This window comes from Lissotriton vulgaris, chromosome 2_1 (genome assembly GCF_964263255.1).
Source record: "Lissotriton vulgaris chromosome 2_1, aLisVul1.2, whole genome shotgun sequence".
NCBI classification, from domain to species: domain Eukaryota; kingdom Metazoa; phylum Chordata; class Amphibia; order Caudata; family Salamandridae; genus Lissotriton; species Lissotriton vulgaris.
In genome coordinates this window covers 710,670,594-710,688,746 of record NC_141687.1, presented here as the reverse complement: position 1 = coordinate 710,688,746, position 18,153 = coordinate 710,670,594, and the positions used below count along the sequence as shown (strand labels likewise).

At 44.1% G+C, this 18,153-nt stretch overlaps 1 protein-coding gene across 5 annotated transcripts in view; it reads right to left on the bottom strand.

The window, feature by feature from the left end:
• SBF2 (SET binding factor 2) overlaps positions 1-18,153 on the bottom strand; it is a 2,158,806-nt gene that overhangs the window by 1,206,134 nt on the left and 934,519 nt on the right. For all 5 annotated transcript variants that reach the window (XM_086955965.1, XM_086955960.1, XM_086955962.1 and 2 more), the window contains exons 11-12: positions 13,523-13,636; positions 6,286-6,414 (exon numbers count right to left, since the gene is read on the bottom strand). In XM_086955965.1, the coding sequence (XP_086812091.1) occupies positions 6,286-6,414; positions 13,523-13,636 (243 nt within the window). The remainder of the gene's footprint in view (positions 1-6,285; positions 6,415-13,522; positions 13,637-18,153) is intronic.

Genomic DNA, 18,153 nt, shown 5'->3' with positions numbered 1-18,153 from the left:
CCCTCCACGGACACTGCAATCAAGCCGGCATACTGCCAGGAGCTCACCAGCCACTCACGAAGTGGCCCTTGCCTTGAAGTGTATGGATGTGAGGAAACTACCAAGTTTCCTAGGTCCACGGGGGACAATAGTCCAGTCCGTTTTTTTCTTCAAGTTCTGGAACTTGTAGTCCAGATTTATTTTATACTGCTTTCAGATTACAAATGTAATATGTCTATTTTACACATTGTGATAAAAAATATATCAGTGACATTGAGTTGGAACACTTCTCGTGTACGTATCAAATGTATGTAAAAAGTCTTGTGGCAGCCAACTGTCTAGCAATATTATAGCAAACCTTCTAATCCGAAGGTCGTCTTCGTTCAGGACCACTGACATTGTGCCCCCACGGGACCGAATTATGCGGCAGAGTTGACTAATTTATGTGGCAAGGAAAGGCAATTATGTGGTCTAATGCTGCTCATCTTGTGACAGTATTACTTCATTATTTGGTCATTATTACACAGTGGGCTTTCTGGGCAAAGGTTTCGCCTTATTAGAACCTGAGTTTGACCCCCATAACAGCAATGAATAACTGAAAGACAACCATGCAGTCAATCTTTGAGAAGGGCCGGCCACTGCGCATGAAAACGCTGCGTTTCTCGTAACTTTTGCTCCAGAAACATATTTTTGTGATGATGCTGCAGAATACTGATTATTTGGTAAATGCGGTAACTCAACACTTATGTGGAAAACGGGGTTGCCGCAAAATCATAGACATCCAGTGGCCCTCTGCTTTTGTTAAATATAGAAGGGGCCCGAGGTGTTGTGCCCTCCACTATAAAAAGTGCTGAGTGTGTGTCAAACAAGAACCCCCCCCCTCCGAAGTGTATGAATGATGGCTGTGCCGTTCTGCGCGAGGTCAATGAACGGGTGCGCATTGAAATCCTGGATTTAGTTCAGGCTTTTGGATAATTTTTATACACAAAACAAAGCACAAACATCCCACGCCTGCGAGTCAAGAAGTCAAGGCTTTCAAGGTCAAGTAACACAGCTAGGTTAAAATATTATTTTGCTGCAGATTTATATAGCGTGAACTCGACCCAAAGTTATTGGTGCGCTTTACATGGGCCCCAGTTAAGTTACCAAAGGGCACATTCAATTTTGCTAGGTTCGGGGAGATTTAGCGATTTGCCCAGAATCACAAGAAGCTGAGCAAAGCCAAGGCTCGAACCTGGGTCCCCATCCCCAAAGTCGGCAGCTCTGGTCATAGGGCCACAACCTCTCCACCTAAATCGTCACTCCTGGCAATGAAACATGTGCTTGTGTTGTTTGTGTACTGTACTTTGCCTATGTTGAATATATCCGTTGTGTTGTCTGTGTGTCAGCGGCATAAAGGAAAATGATAAAATGATGCAGAGCCTCCCCCCCCCCCCCCCGAGACCCCTCCAAATGTTATGAGTGGCAACTGAGTTTTCCATAGCTCACAGAAATTCATTGGTCCTGGTCTGAAAGGAACCCCTCCGAGACGTTTGTGGCCCCCTGAACTGTCTCCCCGCCCCCCACCCTTGCTCAGTAGGGGGATGCATTACGCCCTTCACTAGAGTTGTACATGTGCACCGTGTTTAGTCTTCATGTTGTGCGGGTGCCCCTGTGCGCGTGTATTTGTTGACCTTGTTTGTATTACGTGAGCTCCTGTGCTCATGTCTTTTACGTGTACACAAGCGACGCGCTTTTTTAAGATGTGGTTTGTTACCTTAATCCACTTCATTGCATCGACATTCACCGCTAGCTACCATTATGGAAACCTTATTAGAACAATTACAAATCTCCTGGGAAGGCGGCACGCAGGGCTCAAGTCCTATCAAAGAAGTGGGGGGACTGACAACATGCAAATTACTCCATGACGTCACGTACTACGTGTCCCGGTGTCTGAAAATGACATCGGGACACGTTCAGCTTATTTCTGTGGGGCCCAGCTTCTTGGCAGGGGGGGACGGTGTCCACCCTGTGAAAAGAGTGGGGGGACGCCGTCCACACGCGTGGACCCCCGACTCGAGCCCTAGCGGCACGTAATAAGATCATTCCAAAGAATGCCTCTCGCACAGTCTTAGTTACTACAGCTTTCTCCAACTAATGTGAACATAATTTGAAGCTAGAAACAAAAGTCTGTCTTGTGTGCTCCCGGATCATTCGTGACTGTGACATAATCGTGCGCTTAAACTGTTAAGGTGCAGTTTAGAGACAAATATGCTTATGCTGCTGCCCCCCCCCCCTTCAGTGCTGCGGTGAACAATACGCACGCGCTCCCCTCACCGCACCCCAGGAGTGCAGAGCCAAGGGGTCACCTGGTCCCTTATTCTCAATGAACTCCTTGTGATTCAAAACGAGGCAGCTGCTCTGATTGGATGCTCCTTCAGCCGTCGCTGGTTAATTTGAAAACTTTGCAAGAGTGAGCAAGTCAGTGGCTACTATCGGCAGTAAAGTTACCCAGAACTTTAATAAGGGTAGCGAGGGGACCGAGCACAGTAGTAGAAGGAGATGTAGACAGAAGGAGATGAAGGCAGAATGAAAGAGAGGGTGAGTTGGTGGGAGGGGCAGCGAGCAAGCTGACGAGAGAGAAGGCGAGTGGTGAGCAGCAGTGAACAAGTCCTAAAGAAGCGCTCACAATGACGCCGACTTTTCTCTGTCTGCCGTCCCACTTGGATGGACTTGGCGGGACTTCCTGCTGGCGTAAAATGTTTATCTTCTTTATGGGGCCATTTGTTGGACCTATAAAGAAGATGACAAACCTTTCACGCCAGCAGGAAGTCAAGGCAGTCCGTCCAAGTGGGACGGCAGAAAGAGAGAACACTGTACGTCACCACAAGCTCTTACCCAATGGCCGGCTACCGTTTAGCATAAACGGTGACGCCGGGCAATGGTAAAGAGGGACAGGGCTTAAAGCCTGCTAGTGTAAGCTACCCAAGATCATAAAATCTCGCGAGCGAGACTGCACATGTGCGCAGTCCATGCCACGAGACCTAAAAGGTAGACTATTATTTTATTTCCAGAACCAAGTAGGACTTGGCACAGGTAAGTAGGATATGCTTTCAAATGCAAAACGTTACAAGAAAATGCATGAAATTGGAATCGCTACTGGTATCTATTTGCTTTTTGGGTCTTCCTTAATAAAATCATCTTGTTTGGTGAGCTTAGAAAATGGAAGAGTCTGTTTTAGTGACCATGGATGAAATGAGTTGCAATCCAATCATTTGGTGTGAAATAAAGTTTTGGTATATAAATAGGTTTTCCAAGATTGATTAGAATATGTAATCCATACGTCACTAATATCTATGGTTTCAGTAGTGGTTTTGTCTGCGAAGATAACTTTCAGATGTGCCTGGGTCAGTTATTTAAGTTTTCTCTATGAGTTTAATTTCTTCTGTTTTTGAACATTTCCGACATGAATCTAAGGTATAGTATTAATCCCGTATGCAAATTCAATTGGTGAGAACGTAATGTCTGTATCTGTGCATGAATATGTTGGCATACATGGCATAACTCTATACAAGATATCAAGGACTGGTCATTGGACTACACCTCCAAACCTGGTATCAATAAATCTTCCCACCCAAATCGAAAGGCAGAATGGGAGGGTTTACCTCATCTCTCGGAGGTCACATATCAAAACTATGCTTAAAGAACTTTAAATGTCCTACCATTTTCCTTGAGGGATGGTAGACTAATTGGAAAATAATAGTAGAATAATGTTGACTAAAGGTCAGCTAACACCTACTGAACCCTAAAATTGCTGGGCAAGAGAGTCCAGGATCATGTGGCTCATGTAGATCAAGCACATTTTTAACCAGAATGTTCTATAAACATCACATTTCCACCCAGATTCCATGGTGAGGTATGCAGAATCTAGGCTCAGGGGAAACTGGTATTCGAGAAATTATTTCAATCCTGGGAAATCTGTATCGAGAGGTCAGGGGAGATACATCGTGCTGTGGCTATCTGTGGATCCCTGAACATTTTCTTACCCAGAGTGAGCTGCAAATGCCACGGTATGGGACGAAAATCACCTCCCACTCTTATGTGACAGAAACCTCAGGAACTTCCAACCAATGGCAAGTTTTAGCATCCTGCATTCCAATGTTGCTCCAGAAAAACAATGCCAAACGTGTAGATGAGACTAACGCACCTGATAGAAAATGGAAAAGAAAAGTTGAGTTGGAAGTCCTAGCCTACAAGTATTGGGATTCCCAGAGCTTCTAGCAGTGGATAATTGCAGGTCATGGATCAACGGGCAGTGCTTGTTCTTTTGAGTGGGGCAAGGTTCACTGGGAGAGTACCTCAGGGGGCGAAGATGACTCAAACCTTTTCCAGGTGAAGATACCACTTGTGGTCATAAAGATAGCACCGAAAGATTACCAGTTCGCAAATTCAGGAATTCTGCCGACAGTTCACGACCAGCCAGACAACGTAAGCCTGAGTCCCAGATTATGACCTTGGAGACTCCTGCTTGTTGGATTACCACACTGCAGTGCAGCTTTCCATTAGGACTTGTAATAATCAAATGGAGGGCAGAAAATCATTGAGGGTAAAGCAATTCACATAAAGCTTGATTAAAATGATATGAAAATGTTGCTCCAAGGTTTCCTATCACCAGTGCAGGTAGTTTCCAAAGCCACCTGGGACAGGAGGCATCGGTCACCACAGTGGTCAATGCTGGAAGAAGAGCAGAAAGGCTTCCTATAAAATGTCGCTGAGCCCCAGCAGAAGGGTCCCCAGGGTCAAAATCGGCCAGGGAAGGGGGACATGTGTTTAATGCCGTCAGATCCAAGACAATGGCATCCCCGGGGCCAAAACCGGCATGGTGAAGGGGGCAGCCTGCAGTCTGGCTTAACATAGCTTCCAATCTTTTCCCTCCACCAGGAAAAAGTGTGACCATACTCCGGGGGACTTCAAAAGCGGCTTTATTTGATGTAGCTGCACAAGCATAAAAAGGGTTTCCTGAAACGCTAGGCAGACGCGTTTCCTCCTTAAAATGGATTCATCAGTGCCTGTTCCAGTTGTATCCTTGTCACAGGTTCATTGCTGAGGTATTATATCAGCTGTGACCACTCCCAGTCACGTGGTCACGCCCCTCCTCTGCCTCACAGGTGCGAAGCTCCTTGTGCTGTTCCTGCTGCCCCACTGCATGCTGGACATTGTAGTTTGCCGCAGGGACCCGTAAAGTGAAGGGCCCCACTCCACACCAAGTGATGCTGCCAACTGAGTTGGTCGACATTCCACCGTCCCTGCAGCACGGAAAACAGGTAACAAAGTCCTCCTGGGTCCCCCTTATCAGGCAGCCGTGTACTGCCTCCTCTCTCCCCATGCGCTAGGTCAGCAAATATATGTATATATATATATATATATATATATATATATATATATATATATATATATATATATATATATATATATATATATATATATATATATATATATATATATATATACACACACATATATATATATATATATATATATATATATATATACACACACACACACACACATATATATATACATATACACACACACATATATATATATATATATAGATATACATACACACAGTGTTCCTTACCTATGATTTACATCTCGTTGGAAAGAGAGTTCGCTGGACCACCTACCCTATGAAAAGAGGTGCTTACTTGCAAAAAATAAGTCCAGAATTCTATGGGGAGCATGAGCTCAAAAGGTGTCAGATGAAGACTTCAGCCTACTCTTAAGTTCGATTTGTAGTAACACTGAAAACTGGTACTGAGATTGTGGATCAAGTACTGAAAGCACAATCAGTGTGGGTCAAATTCTGAGAACTGGGACTAGGAAAAAAAGTATTCCAATCAAGCAGCATGGGGCATAAGCAGAGGACCTTCAGATAAGTAGTCGGTTGAAAGGAGAGACTCCTGCCTCAAAGGAAAAAAATAATGTGCAGTCTGGCGCTTGCCAGCTACTATGCAAACATCTAGATCTCTCAGTAGAGGAAAAAGAGCTTACCTAATTGGAAGGTAAGCGGGAATTACAAGGGGGTAGGAGAGCAAGGGAGAAAAGCAAGTCCCTTATCCAGGCAGTGTTTCCATGTACTTGGTCTCGCACATTTTTGATTTGCCCTACAAATGCTTCAGCTCACTCACACTGCCATGGAGGATAACCCTTCAGCATAAAGGAAGGTAGGCTCACGGATCCCATAGAAAACCTTAAAGAAACAAACCATAAAAATCATATGTTGTTCAGTTATATATAAGATCAGTCAATTTTGTAAAACAGTACCTCATCGAAAAGATCACAGGATCTGTAAGGTGGTCCCCTCTCAGACACAAAGCCAGCAAATGCCATTCCGTTAAGAAGTTTAGTGAGGAAGTCATTCTCAATTAATCCACGCTGTCCCAGGAAAGCTGCCTGCAAAAGTAATGAAAGACTTCAATTATTATACATAGTCAATTATTGATTTAAAACCATCACTACAGGAATCTTTGAATAAAGAGCTGTCACGAGAAAGGCCTTTGGCTGGAGTACTACTCTCAGGCAGAAGGCTCTTTGGAGATCAGTGATCTCCTTAAAAAATGTTACATTCCTAAATGCATCTCATCTGTACATTTTCCACTTATTTTAACGTATACGTTTATAAAGGGTACCTAAATGCCCATGGCGATCAAGTACAATGAATCTACCCTTTTCCACATATTTGGAAGCCTTCGCATGAAAAGAAATCTCCAGAAATAATTTGAAGAGACAAAATCCAATGTTTCATGTCCGCGTCGGCAGATGAGTAAATTAACCAAAGCTTGAAAGGGAACTAGCGCCGGTTGGTTTTTGAGCAGTCCAATTGCTATCAATGACGTTAAGGGATGGGCTGGCACAGTTCTGGTAGCTACAGATATTGATTTTCTTGGTTAACATTTGCAAGACCATTCATTACATGTCTTAACGCATTACTTAAACAAAAATGTATATTACATCACTCTAAAATTGCTTCAATAGTTCTCATGTGCTTTAAAGAAAAGGTATTAACAAAAAATCTATTTTAGTGAAAATGCCCAGCATTAGAAAGGCTCACTACAGCAGTGAGCTTATAGATATAATAATAATAATAAAAACCATTTATTAAGCGCCTGGTTACACTGAACAGTGTGTCCCCGCGCTATCGAACCCCATCATTAGACCATCAGACCAACCAGATCAGTAGAATCTCTAACCAACAAGACAGCTAGTCTTTAGGGAAGAGATGCGTCTTAAGTTTCAAACGGAATCTCTTCTCGGAGGGTTCCATCCGCAATTCAAGAGGTAATTTATTCCAATGGGAGGCTGCTAAATAACAAAAAGAGCGGCCGCCCATTTTGGCTTTAAAAATGCGAGGAACTGAAAACAACATACTGCCCGATGATCTTAAGTGACGTTTTGGGCGGTGGATACTGAGGAGCTTGTTTAGATAAGGGGGTCCTTTCCCTTGTGCAATACGATGGGAAATGCACAGGGCCTTGAAAAGTATACGCTCCTTTATAGGAAGCCAGTGCAATTTGGATAAAGCATCCTTTCCTGAAGCTCTGCGTGGAAGGTTGAGAACTAGGCGGGCAGCCATATTCTGGACTCTTTGAAGTTGTTTCAGACCTTTTTGGCTCAGCCCTATAAGTAGGGCATTGCCATAGTCAAGATGTGGGGTGACTAGGGCATGGACAAGAGATTTCCTTGTATTCATCGGAACTAGGTCAAGGACCTTACGCAGGATTTTGAGAACTGCGTAACATTTACCGGTAACCTTTTCGATATGCTTCGCATACGAGAGTTTGGTGTCTAGTATCATTCCCAAATTCTTGGCTGAATCCGTAGGAACAGGGGTCTGACCAAGTTCTGCTGGCCACCAGTCTGATGACCATGCTGAAGGAGCCTTACCAATGAGCAACACCTCAGTTTTGTCTCCATTCAGACGCAAACAGTTATTATTCATCCAGCTCGCTACAGCTGAGAGACAAGCTGAAAAGTTGATAGCTGTCTCTTCTCCATCTTGACTGAGTGTAATTATTAGTTGCGTGTCATCGGCGTAAGTTATAATATTAACACCGAAGGACTCAACTATACGTGCAAGGGGTTCCATGTACAGGTTGAACAAGGTAGGGCTCAAACTTGAGCCCTGTGGAACCCCGTGCTTCAGCTGTCTGGGAGTGGATTTGAATGGCGGACAATGAATTTGGAAACTTCTATTTTCCAAAAATGACTTTAGCCACTCATATGCATCTCCTTCAACTCCAATCTCTGTAAGACGTGATAGCAGCGTAGAGTGTGACACAGTATCAAAAGCTGCGCTTAAGTCAAGTAACACAAGCGCTGCTGTCTGGCCTTTATCAGCTATTTGCCTCATCAGTTCTGTTGAGTAGAGGACTGCCGATTCAGTAGAGTATTGAGCTCTGAAGCCAGATTGAGTAGGGTGAAGAAATCGCCCCTGCTCCAAATGTTCCATAAGCTGTATATTTACAATTTTTTCTGCCACTTTCATACAGAAGGGTAACAGAGAGATTGGGCGGAGATTCTGAAGATGAGACACGTGCAGATTAGCTTTCTTTTTTAATGGAATAACCTGAGCTCTTTTCCAAGGTTCAGGTACCTGCTTTTCAGAGAAAGAAAGGGAGACGAGGTGACTTATGTGATCTATTAAAACATCTGCGATGTCAGTGAAGCATTTAGGTGGAACAGCATCGTTAGGTGAACCTGATTTCACACTTTTAACAATGCGAAGCATAGACTGGCGGTCTGGCATCACAAAACTGTTTAAGCACCTAGATCTATCTGGGCAACTGTCTGTCATCTTCACCTGCATAGAAATTGCAGGTATTATAGTGAATGAGGCGTGAATTGTGTCCACTTTATTTATAAAGTGATCTGCTATGGAATTGCATAGATCATTGGACAGCATATCCTGAGCCAATAGTCTGTTGGGGACCGTAATTTCTTTATATATGGCAAAGAGTTCTTTGGCAGGATTGTTTGCATTCAGGATTCTGTCATTAAAACATTTACTCTTTGCTGCTCTGATCATTTTAGAGTATTTACTTAGTTCAGTTTTGTAAAGTTGTTTGCTCTCTATATTATAATCTCTCCTCCAGAGACGTTCCAATTTTTTGCATGTGGCTTTAGCTCTTTTTAATTCGTCAGTAAACCAAGGAGCCGTTTTGTTACATCTTACTGGGGTTTTAGTGGTCCACGGTGCGATTTTATCCAATGCCTTTTCCATCCATTCTTCATAAGCCGTCCAGCTTTTGGATAGATTATTACTCAAGGGAGGGGGACTTTCCAATAAGGCCTGCCTATAAGCTTCTTGCGTAAATCTCTTCCAATTCCTGCGCCTATGGGACATGGAATTATGAAATTTCGTAGTGTTAGAGACGTGAGAGATTTCAAAAGCAATAAGCTTATGGTCTGACCAAGGAATTGTGAGGGGAGGGGCAGTCAGAATAGAATCCCAGTTCGCAAATAGCGGGTCAAGTAAATGACCTGATTGATGTGTGGGCGTGGTAAATTGCAGTTCTAACATCAGGGATTTGAGTGCCCCTAGGAGAGATTGTGCTTCTATGCACTCTGTATTATCAAAGTGGATATTTAAGTCCCCTAGCAGGAGAAAATGGTTGTATCTAACTGCTGGTTGGATAATTGCATCTAATAGACTGTCGCAAAAAGTTGCAGCAGGACCTGGTGGTCTATAGAGCAAGTAGCCATTTATGGTGAGTTTCGGGGAAATCATAATAGAAAAAACACCAGCCTCACATTTTGTAATATTTACAGGTTCAAGGGTACAAGTAAGTTCCTCTCTATAAATGATCGCAAGTCCGCCTCCTCTTTGATCCTCACGATCTAGTCTAAGTAAACAATATCCCGTCGGGATAGCATCAAGTATTTCAGGCGAGGAGGTTTCATCTAACCATGTTTCCGTTAAAAAAAATACTTCAGGCTGATGATCTATGATCAAATCATAAATTTGAATAGTATGTTTACGCAGTGAGCGACAGTTCAGTAGGAGCATTTTAACGGCGGTATCATTCTGTGAGGTATTATCAGGAGGTGGTGAAAACAGACATGTCGCGCATGTGAGAGGAAGCTGTTCGGGATTGAGAGAGTGATTGCACCCTCTTGGAGTAATGGGGCGAAGATGGCAAAGTTGGGAGCGCGAATAGGTAATATTACCTGATATCTCCAGAGGACTGAGATCAGGAGGGGTGGCCCTGGGCCGCGTCCAGTCGCGGACGGGAGCAGACGGGCAGGACTCAGGCTTGACTCCGGCGCGATTCCGGCACGCCCGCTGAACGCGTCCGCTGCGCGGAGTCATGCCTGAACGTTTTTATAGTGGCGACTAGAGCGCCGTGGAAGGGTAGCCCTGCCTAAGATGGCCGCCGTCAATTCGGCCGAGCCGTGTAATGGCACAATAATCGTCCTAAAGTGTCCCTGCTCGAGTGTGCCCCCCACAAGGTATCAATACCTCAGAAGTCGGGTGAGCAATGGGCTATCTCCGCTCCAAATTACGAGCGCGCAAACAGGCACCGTCGTAAAAACAGGGGAGGGGGTCGGACACAAGGGTAATTCAGCACAAAGGTCTATAACACACTGAAAATTAAAACAGCCGTCCGGCTCGAGGTTAAAACAGTTAAATCAGGAGTTCTCACGAAAACCTCTATGCTCCGGCTTTTATAGTGGCGACTAGAGCGCCGTGGGAGGGTAGCCCTGCCTAAGATGGCCGCCGTCAATTCGGCCGAGCCGTGTAATGGCACAATAATCGTCCTAAAGTGTCCCTGCTCGAGTGTGCCCCCCACAAGGTATCAATACCTCAGAAGTCGGGTGAGCAATGGGCTATCTCCGCTCCAAATTACGAGCGCGCAAACAGGCACCGTCGTAAAAACAGGGGAGGGGGTCGGACACAAGGGTAATTCAGCACAAAGGTCTATAACACACTGAAAATTAAAACAGCCGTCCGGCTCGAGGTTAAAACAGTTAAATCAGGAGTTCTCACGAAAACCTCTATGCTCCGGCTTTTATAGTGGCGACTAGAGCGCCGTGGGAGGGTAGCCCTGCCTAAGATGGCCGCCGTCAATTCGGCCGAGCCGTGTAATGGCACAATAATCGTCCTAAAGTGTCCCTGCTCGAGTGTGCCCCCCACAAGGTATCAATACCTCAGAAGTCGGGTGAGCAATGGGCTATCTCCGCTCCAAATTACGAGCGCGCAAACAGGCACCGTCGTAAAAACAGGGGAGGGGGTCGGACACAAGGGTAATTCAGCACAAAGGTCTATAACACACTGAAAATTAAAACAGCCGTCCGGCTCGAGGTTAAAACAGTTAAATCAGGAGTTCTCACGAAAACCTCTATGCTCCGGCTTTTATAGTGGCGACTAGAGCGCCGTGGGAGGGTAGCCCTGCCTAAGATGGCCGCCGTCAATTCGGCCGAGCCGTGTAATGGCACAATAATCGTCCTAAAGTGTCCCTGCTCGAGTGTGCCCCCCACAAGGTATCAATACCTCAGAAGTCGGGTGAGCAATGGGCTATCTCCGCTCCAAATTACGAGCGCGCAAACAGGCACCGTCGTAAAAACAGGGGAGGGGGTCGGACACAAGGGTAATTCAGCACAAAGGTCTATAACACACTGAAAATTAAAACAGCCGTCCGGCTCGAGGTTAAAACAGTTAAATCAGGAGTTCTCACGAAAACCTCTATGCTCCGGCTTTTATAGTGGCGACTAGAGCGCCGTGGGAGGGTAGCCCTGCCTAAGATGGCCGCCGTCAATTCGGCCGAGCCGTGTAATGGCACAATAATCGTCCTAAAGTGTCCCTGCTCGAGTGTGCCCCCCACAAGGTATCAATACCTCAGAAGTCGGGTGAGCAATGGGCTATCTCCGCTCCAAATTACGAGCGCGCAAACAGGCACCGTCGTAAAAACAGGGGAGGGGGTCGGACACAAGGGTAATTCAGCACAAAGGTCTATAACACACTGAAAATTAAAACAGCCGTCCGGCTCGAGGTTAAAACAGTTAAATCAGGAGTTCAAGAGGAGATATAAGGAATCACATTAATTTTAGGGGAAAAAAAATTAAACTAGCAGCTTCACGTTTTGTTTTTAGGTCTTAGCCTGCGATGGCTGCGCTTGTGCAGTCTCGCTGGCGAGATTTAATGAGATAGAGGAGAACATCTAGTGAGGTTAAGCCTCGCCCCTCTTCTCCATTGGCTGGCCTCCTAAACGGTGGCCAGCCATTGGAGAAGAGGTCCTAGTGACGTTCTTCTTTCTATCTAAGCCCTGTCCTTTTCAGAAAGGGGTGGGGGGCGTGTTTTTGACTGTTGTTTACATTCTTTGATTTTTTTTTAGGTCTCTGCCTACCTAAATGGGGTTTGCTATGGTCATAAAAAATATTTTCTAAAAGACCAAGCGCTTTATTGTGATAAAGATGTATTTTATCCTTTAAAATGCAACAAGTATAGATTATCTTTATTTACAGGCATCTCTTTCACACATTTAGAGTCAGACATACAATGAGTAGGAACAGCCATTTCCGAATAGCGATTTTATTCGAATCGCTATTTCAGAAATCACTATTCCTTATGCATGAAACTTTTTATTTCATATTTGTGATTTCTAATGGGTCACAAATCGACCTACCTCATGAATAATAAGGAGATAGGTCACAGTTTGACCCATTAGGAATGCCTGCAATCACATGGATGGTGTCCTGCTGAGGTGAGCAGACCACTCACTATGTCTGTGATTGCTTTTGAATATTATTTGTTAAAATGCAACCAGTGGCGGTCAGTGGAGGTAAGCGTGGCGGTATGTCGACAGTTGATGGAATAGGATTTATTGATGTATTTAATTTTCTCTATTCTGTCGTCTGTCGACATCCCCCTGCTCAACCGCACTTACCTGCATTAACCGCTGCTGAATGCAACCCATTTTCCTCAAAAGAAAACGGGATTGAAAGTTTAAAAAAAAGGAAAACGGGATAGATTTCAACAACAAAAAATGTAAAGTTTTTTCTTTAATTTTTTAAGAGCATGCAGTAGTCCGTGGATCTACTGCCGGCTCTTAATAAATGGTTTTCCAACATTCACAAAGGGGAAAACGTTCCATGTGGACCCCCTCCAATTTGCCGATGCATTACCACCAACACTGAGCTGGTGGTAAAATACCAATGTTTTGCAACCACATTTCAATTCGCAAAACCTTGATACCTAACACTGGAAATCGCTATTTAGAAGGGACGCCCCTCAAACAATGATTTCTACTCCAAAACTGCAATTCTGTTTGGATGTTTGTACATCTGGAAAATCATTTTTGCAAATGTGGGTTGTTTGGGACAGCAAAATTGCATCATACATATGGCCCCAATAACATCTTTTAGCGACTAAACAGCCAATACTCTGGAAAGAAAGCAATGGATAGCGCATACCCTAATCATTGTAAGAATAAATACTGCTTAGGAAAACCTTTAACCAAGATCAATGCTCCGAGATGAAACTGCATCTGAAAGAATATTTTACCTTGTGGAAATGTATGACCGGTTCAGCATGAATTCGGATGAGCTGCAGACAGGACCTGTATCCCTGGAAAATCTGTGCAAATAATCTCAGAAAGATGGCTCGCACTTCTTTATCCTATAAAAATTCAGAAATTGGGTGAGCTCAGCACCTTAAAAAGACAAGATACATACATTTTGATCAAGGGATATTCTTTGTATGGATTTTCACAGGTGATGTGCAAAATATTTCACCAATTCACTGTTATTTACATATCCCACCTCATGACTCCACATTTGATTTCAAACGTTTTGTGGATAACATGTCTCTGTAGCAGTGTTTGGTTCAGTTGGTGACATTAACAATAAATGAATGAATAATTTCAGAGGTTCTTAATTCTTATTAGAAAGTTCGAATGTTGAGCACTCCTTTGAAGATAATGTAGTGCTCCAGGCTTCTAATGGTAAGCCCGGAACTCCAACATTCCAATGTTGTCATTCACAGCTGTTGCTGTAAACAAAGGCCTCACTGTGCCCATAGGGACTCAGTGAGTCCTTTGTTTTATTTGTTAGAATATTCTGCCCTCTAGTGGCAGAACGTTCTAATAGCCACATAGCCCTCTATAGCTCGGCTATACCGCCATCAAAGTCAAGCTCCCAGCGCTGGAACGGGCCTATAATTGCTGGTATAGCCTGATACAGAATTTTAAGCACTCCAATGAAGACAATGGAGTGCTTCGGGCTTCTATAGCTGGTAGAAGCCTAGAGAGCAACTTTCTAATGTTTTGTCTCATTTCACAGCTGTTGCTGTGAACAAGGGCCTCTCAGAGCCAGTGGGGATTTTACCCCACTTGGCTTCCGTGAGGCCTTTGTTTTACTAATTAGAACAATCTTCTCTGTAGGGGTGGACTGTTCTAATAGCCCTAAAGCCCTCCTTAGAGGGCTATACCAGCCAGTAAAGTCCTGCTCCCTTGTTAAAGGCTTTAACGCTGGAGCAGGCCTTAAATGTTGGGTATCGCACACTACAGCGGGCTTTAAGGCTAAATTGGAACACTGGAATGTTGAGAACTCTACTAAAGCAATGGAGTAGCTCCAAGCTTCTAATGGCTGGTATAAACCCGGAACTCCAAGTTCCCAATGCTTGTATTCATATTTCTATCTTTTTATTTTAGAACATTCTATCCTTATAGCCCTTCTGCCTCGGGCTATACCAGTTATTAAAGGTCTTATCCCACGTTATAGGCACTCACCTGCATTTTGGGCCCATAACTAGGGTTCAGGGCCTTTAACAACCGGCCTAGCCTTCTGCAGCGGGCTATAAGGGTATAACAAAACAATAATCGCTATTCGCGTAAATTCTATCTTAATTTTTGGGTAAGTTGTAATGAGAGGCCAGTACCAGATTCAAACAGTGATTCTGACGAATTAAACCCATAATTCAGTTCAAGAAGGGGAGTCCTTCTACACTAAGCTAAAGGTTCAAACCTGCAACTAACACTCAAAAGTAAATAGGATTAAAACTCAGACTGAATGTCTTCTCTTGCCTGAAGCATGAAGGGCCTTGGTACAGGATAACATGGCCACCTTAGGGCACATTGTACATTTGGTATACTGAACGAATACTTTGAAATTATGATATTGTTATACAAATTCATAAAGACGGAAGTAACAATGCATTGGATGCTTTTGAAAAAATTTGCATTAGGCAGAGGAACTAAACTAGGTTCGGTCACTTTTGTTTGGTTTCTCTGTTGAACTGTTATAAATGAAACACAAAGAGACCAACAAAAGAAATGGGAAACTTTGGGAAGACACCAAATCATATACTAACACAGAGTGGATACTATTTTTGATGTGAGCTATTGACTTAATGGAGGGAATGAGGTTTTACAAAAGAATGGCCCTCCAACAGCAATTGGTTATGGTGAGATGACATTGGACTGCAATATCTGAAAAGCGCACTCTTATGAAAACATCTTTATACCCATAGTGACGAAGTTCCTGTTACTGTCTCCAACAAAATGCTTTGTCCTGGGCGCACAGTTGAATTAATTTGTGTGGACTGTAAACACCGTCTTTAAAGAGTCTATTACATCTGCACGGGACTAACGCAATGGGTGGGTTTTGATACCCAACACAAAACTTTACTTTTAGTACATCATTTCACTCCAATTTCTAAATTTAAAAACTTAAACTCCAAATAGGTAGTAAGGTAGACATAAGAATGAGCAGCTGGAATACAAACTACAAAAATACGGTTCGTTTGCTCCCATACGATTTCACCTTCATGTTCATGTGGAAGAAATGTTTAACTTTAAATAGAAAGTATATTTCTCAGATGGAGAAGCCTCTAAGCCAACACGCCTTAAAATATGGGGGTGTTCACTCTTCATTCAGTCTCGGAAAAATTGACTTGGTCCTGTTTGGAATAAATCTGCATACGTTTTCAAGGTGGAAAGCTACTTAGAGGTAAGGTAAAATCCACCAACATGGCCTCTGTAATTAGCCTACTTAGAATGAGAATAAATCTAGATTAATAGTTCATTTCAACATGCGGGAATTCCGAGATTATGGCCGCATTTCCGCAACAACAATTATTGTATGGGCACACAAAAATCTATTAATTCCAATTCTGTGACTCAGGCCGTAAAATTTACGTTTGGCAAATGATTGTTCTTTGCACCAAAGTTCAGCTTCAGTGTGCATATATGTAACACACACACACACACACACACATATATATATATATATATATATATATAGAGAGAGAGTTCATCCATTCTAAAGTCCATAATTACATAAAAACAGAAACATTTTATTAAGTAATTATATCATTGCACTCCTCATAGAAATTTAAAAAATGACATCAATGTGATAAATAAATAAATTAATAAGACAATACAAAAAGATTTGATTGGGCCTGAATTCCAAATAATAAGTGAAATGCTCGCTTGATAAAAACCTAATTCATTTTGTTTCCCTTTTTTTTGCACACTGTGAGAAGTTGGCCTGGTATATGATGTTCACTATTCTAGTGAGCACCTTGCACCAGTCCAAACAACCCTTATGGTGAGGGTTGTAAAGTCAACCGTATAGACCAGCTACCCTAAGGGTAGCATGGACAAAGCAGTCTTAGGCTAAACTCAAGTGGGCATGTGAAGCCAGCTGTTTTACCATATGCAATCCCTTTAATACCAAATGAAAGGACACCACACAGGATATATATTCAAAATATATATGTATTTATTTCTAAACAAACCCCTGAACTCTTTATGAGCACAGAAGCACAAGCGCAAAACAAGTAACTTAATAGAATAGACAAAAGTTGCACAATTATGGATAGGGCCATGTGGCCCGCAAAACCATATATTAAAAAAGTGGTATAAGTACCACGTCACGAACAATGGTAAGGCCTAGGGCCTTGGGAATCGCTGGGGCTACACTGGACTAACAATGCTTAGGGAGCAGGAGGCCCACGGGATGCGTGTGTGGTGTCTAAAGGCACACGAGTTCACACATAGAAGTCAATGGGTGCGTAAAAGTTATAAAGTTAAAAATTTAGGAGTCTTCTGACTGGAATAGAACTTAACCACTTGAAACTAGGACACTAGGAGTGTAAACCTCTACAGGAGCACCGTGGTATTCGCGTTACCTAACCCACAGGAAGCGGGTGCATAGGTCCCAAAGTGTGTCGGGTTTCGCCGTGGAGATCTATGGAGCCTTGGAGAAAAGATGCTGCAGGCAGCCAGAAGAGAAGAGTCCGGGTGGATCCAAGGGTGGATCGAAGATGTAGAGGACCTGAAAGCAAAGGGGACAGAGTCTGGGTCACTAGCCAGTGACCAGGATGGAACCAGGATGGAACCAGGTGATGTAACGATACAATCAGGTGCTGATGGGACGCTTGTCTCTGCAGCCACGTGGACCAGGAGGCATCGACGACGACCAGGAGGCAGGCACGGCTGTCCCACGAAGGCTCTCACTGTCGGCGGTGTCGGCTTCAAGATTGGGGCCAACAAGCCTTGGCAAAGGCAACCCACGCAGGAATCGATGTAGGCTTCTTACTCAGACCAGCAAGGTCTGAGGGGCTGCTTCTTTTGAGGGAAGCAAGGCCCAGTCTGGAGCAACCAGACCAGCGGCGTAGTTTCTCAGATTAGTCGCCAAGATGGTCACTAGCCAAGGGGCAAGTGACCGGGCAGACGCGTCGAGCAGGAAAATGCAAAAGGGCCCCACGTAGAACTCGTGGAGTGTGCAGGGCTGATCTTTGGTGCAGATGCTGCTCGGGGCTGGGGCTTCTCAATCCCCAATGCACAGCTTTGAGGAGGCTTCGGGGGCTGCACAGTTAGCAGGTCGCAGACTTTTCAAGATGGCCGGTCCCACGTCTCTCGTCGCCTCCACAGGTCTCAGCTTTGCAGGGACTGTGGATCGGGCTGTTGGATGTCTGGGAATCCGGTTCTTGTCAGGCTCTGGGCTCGGGCTCCGGCGGGAGGCGGCGGCAAAGCAAGTCGTCGATCGCTGGATGGTGCCTGCTTGTGCAGGGTGGTCACTCCTTGACCACAAGGGAGATTCTTCAGTCGTAGTCAAAGTAGAGTGATGAAGGTCCAGAGTTTCGTTTCAGTGTTTCAGTCAGGATATTCTAAAGTCTCTAGACTCAGCTCC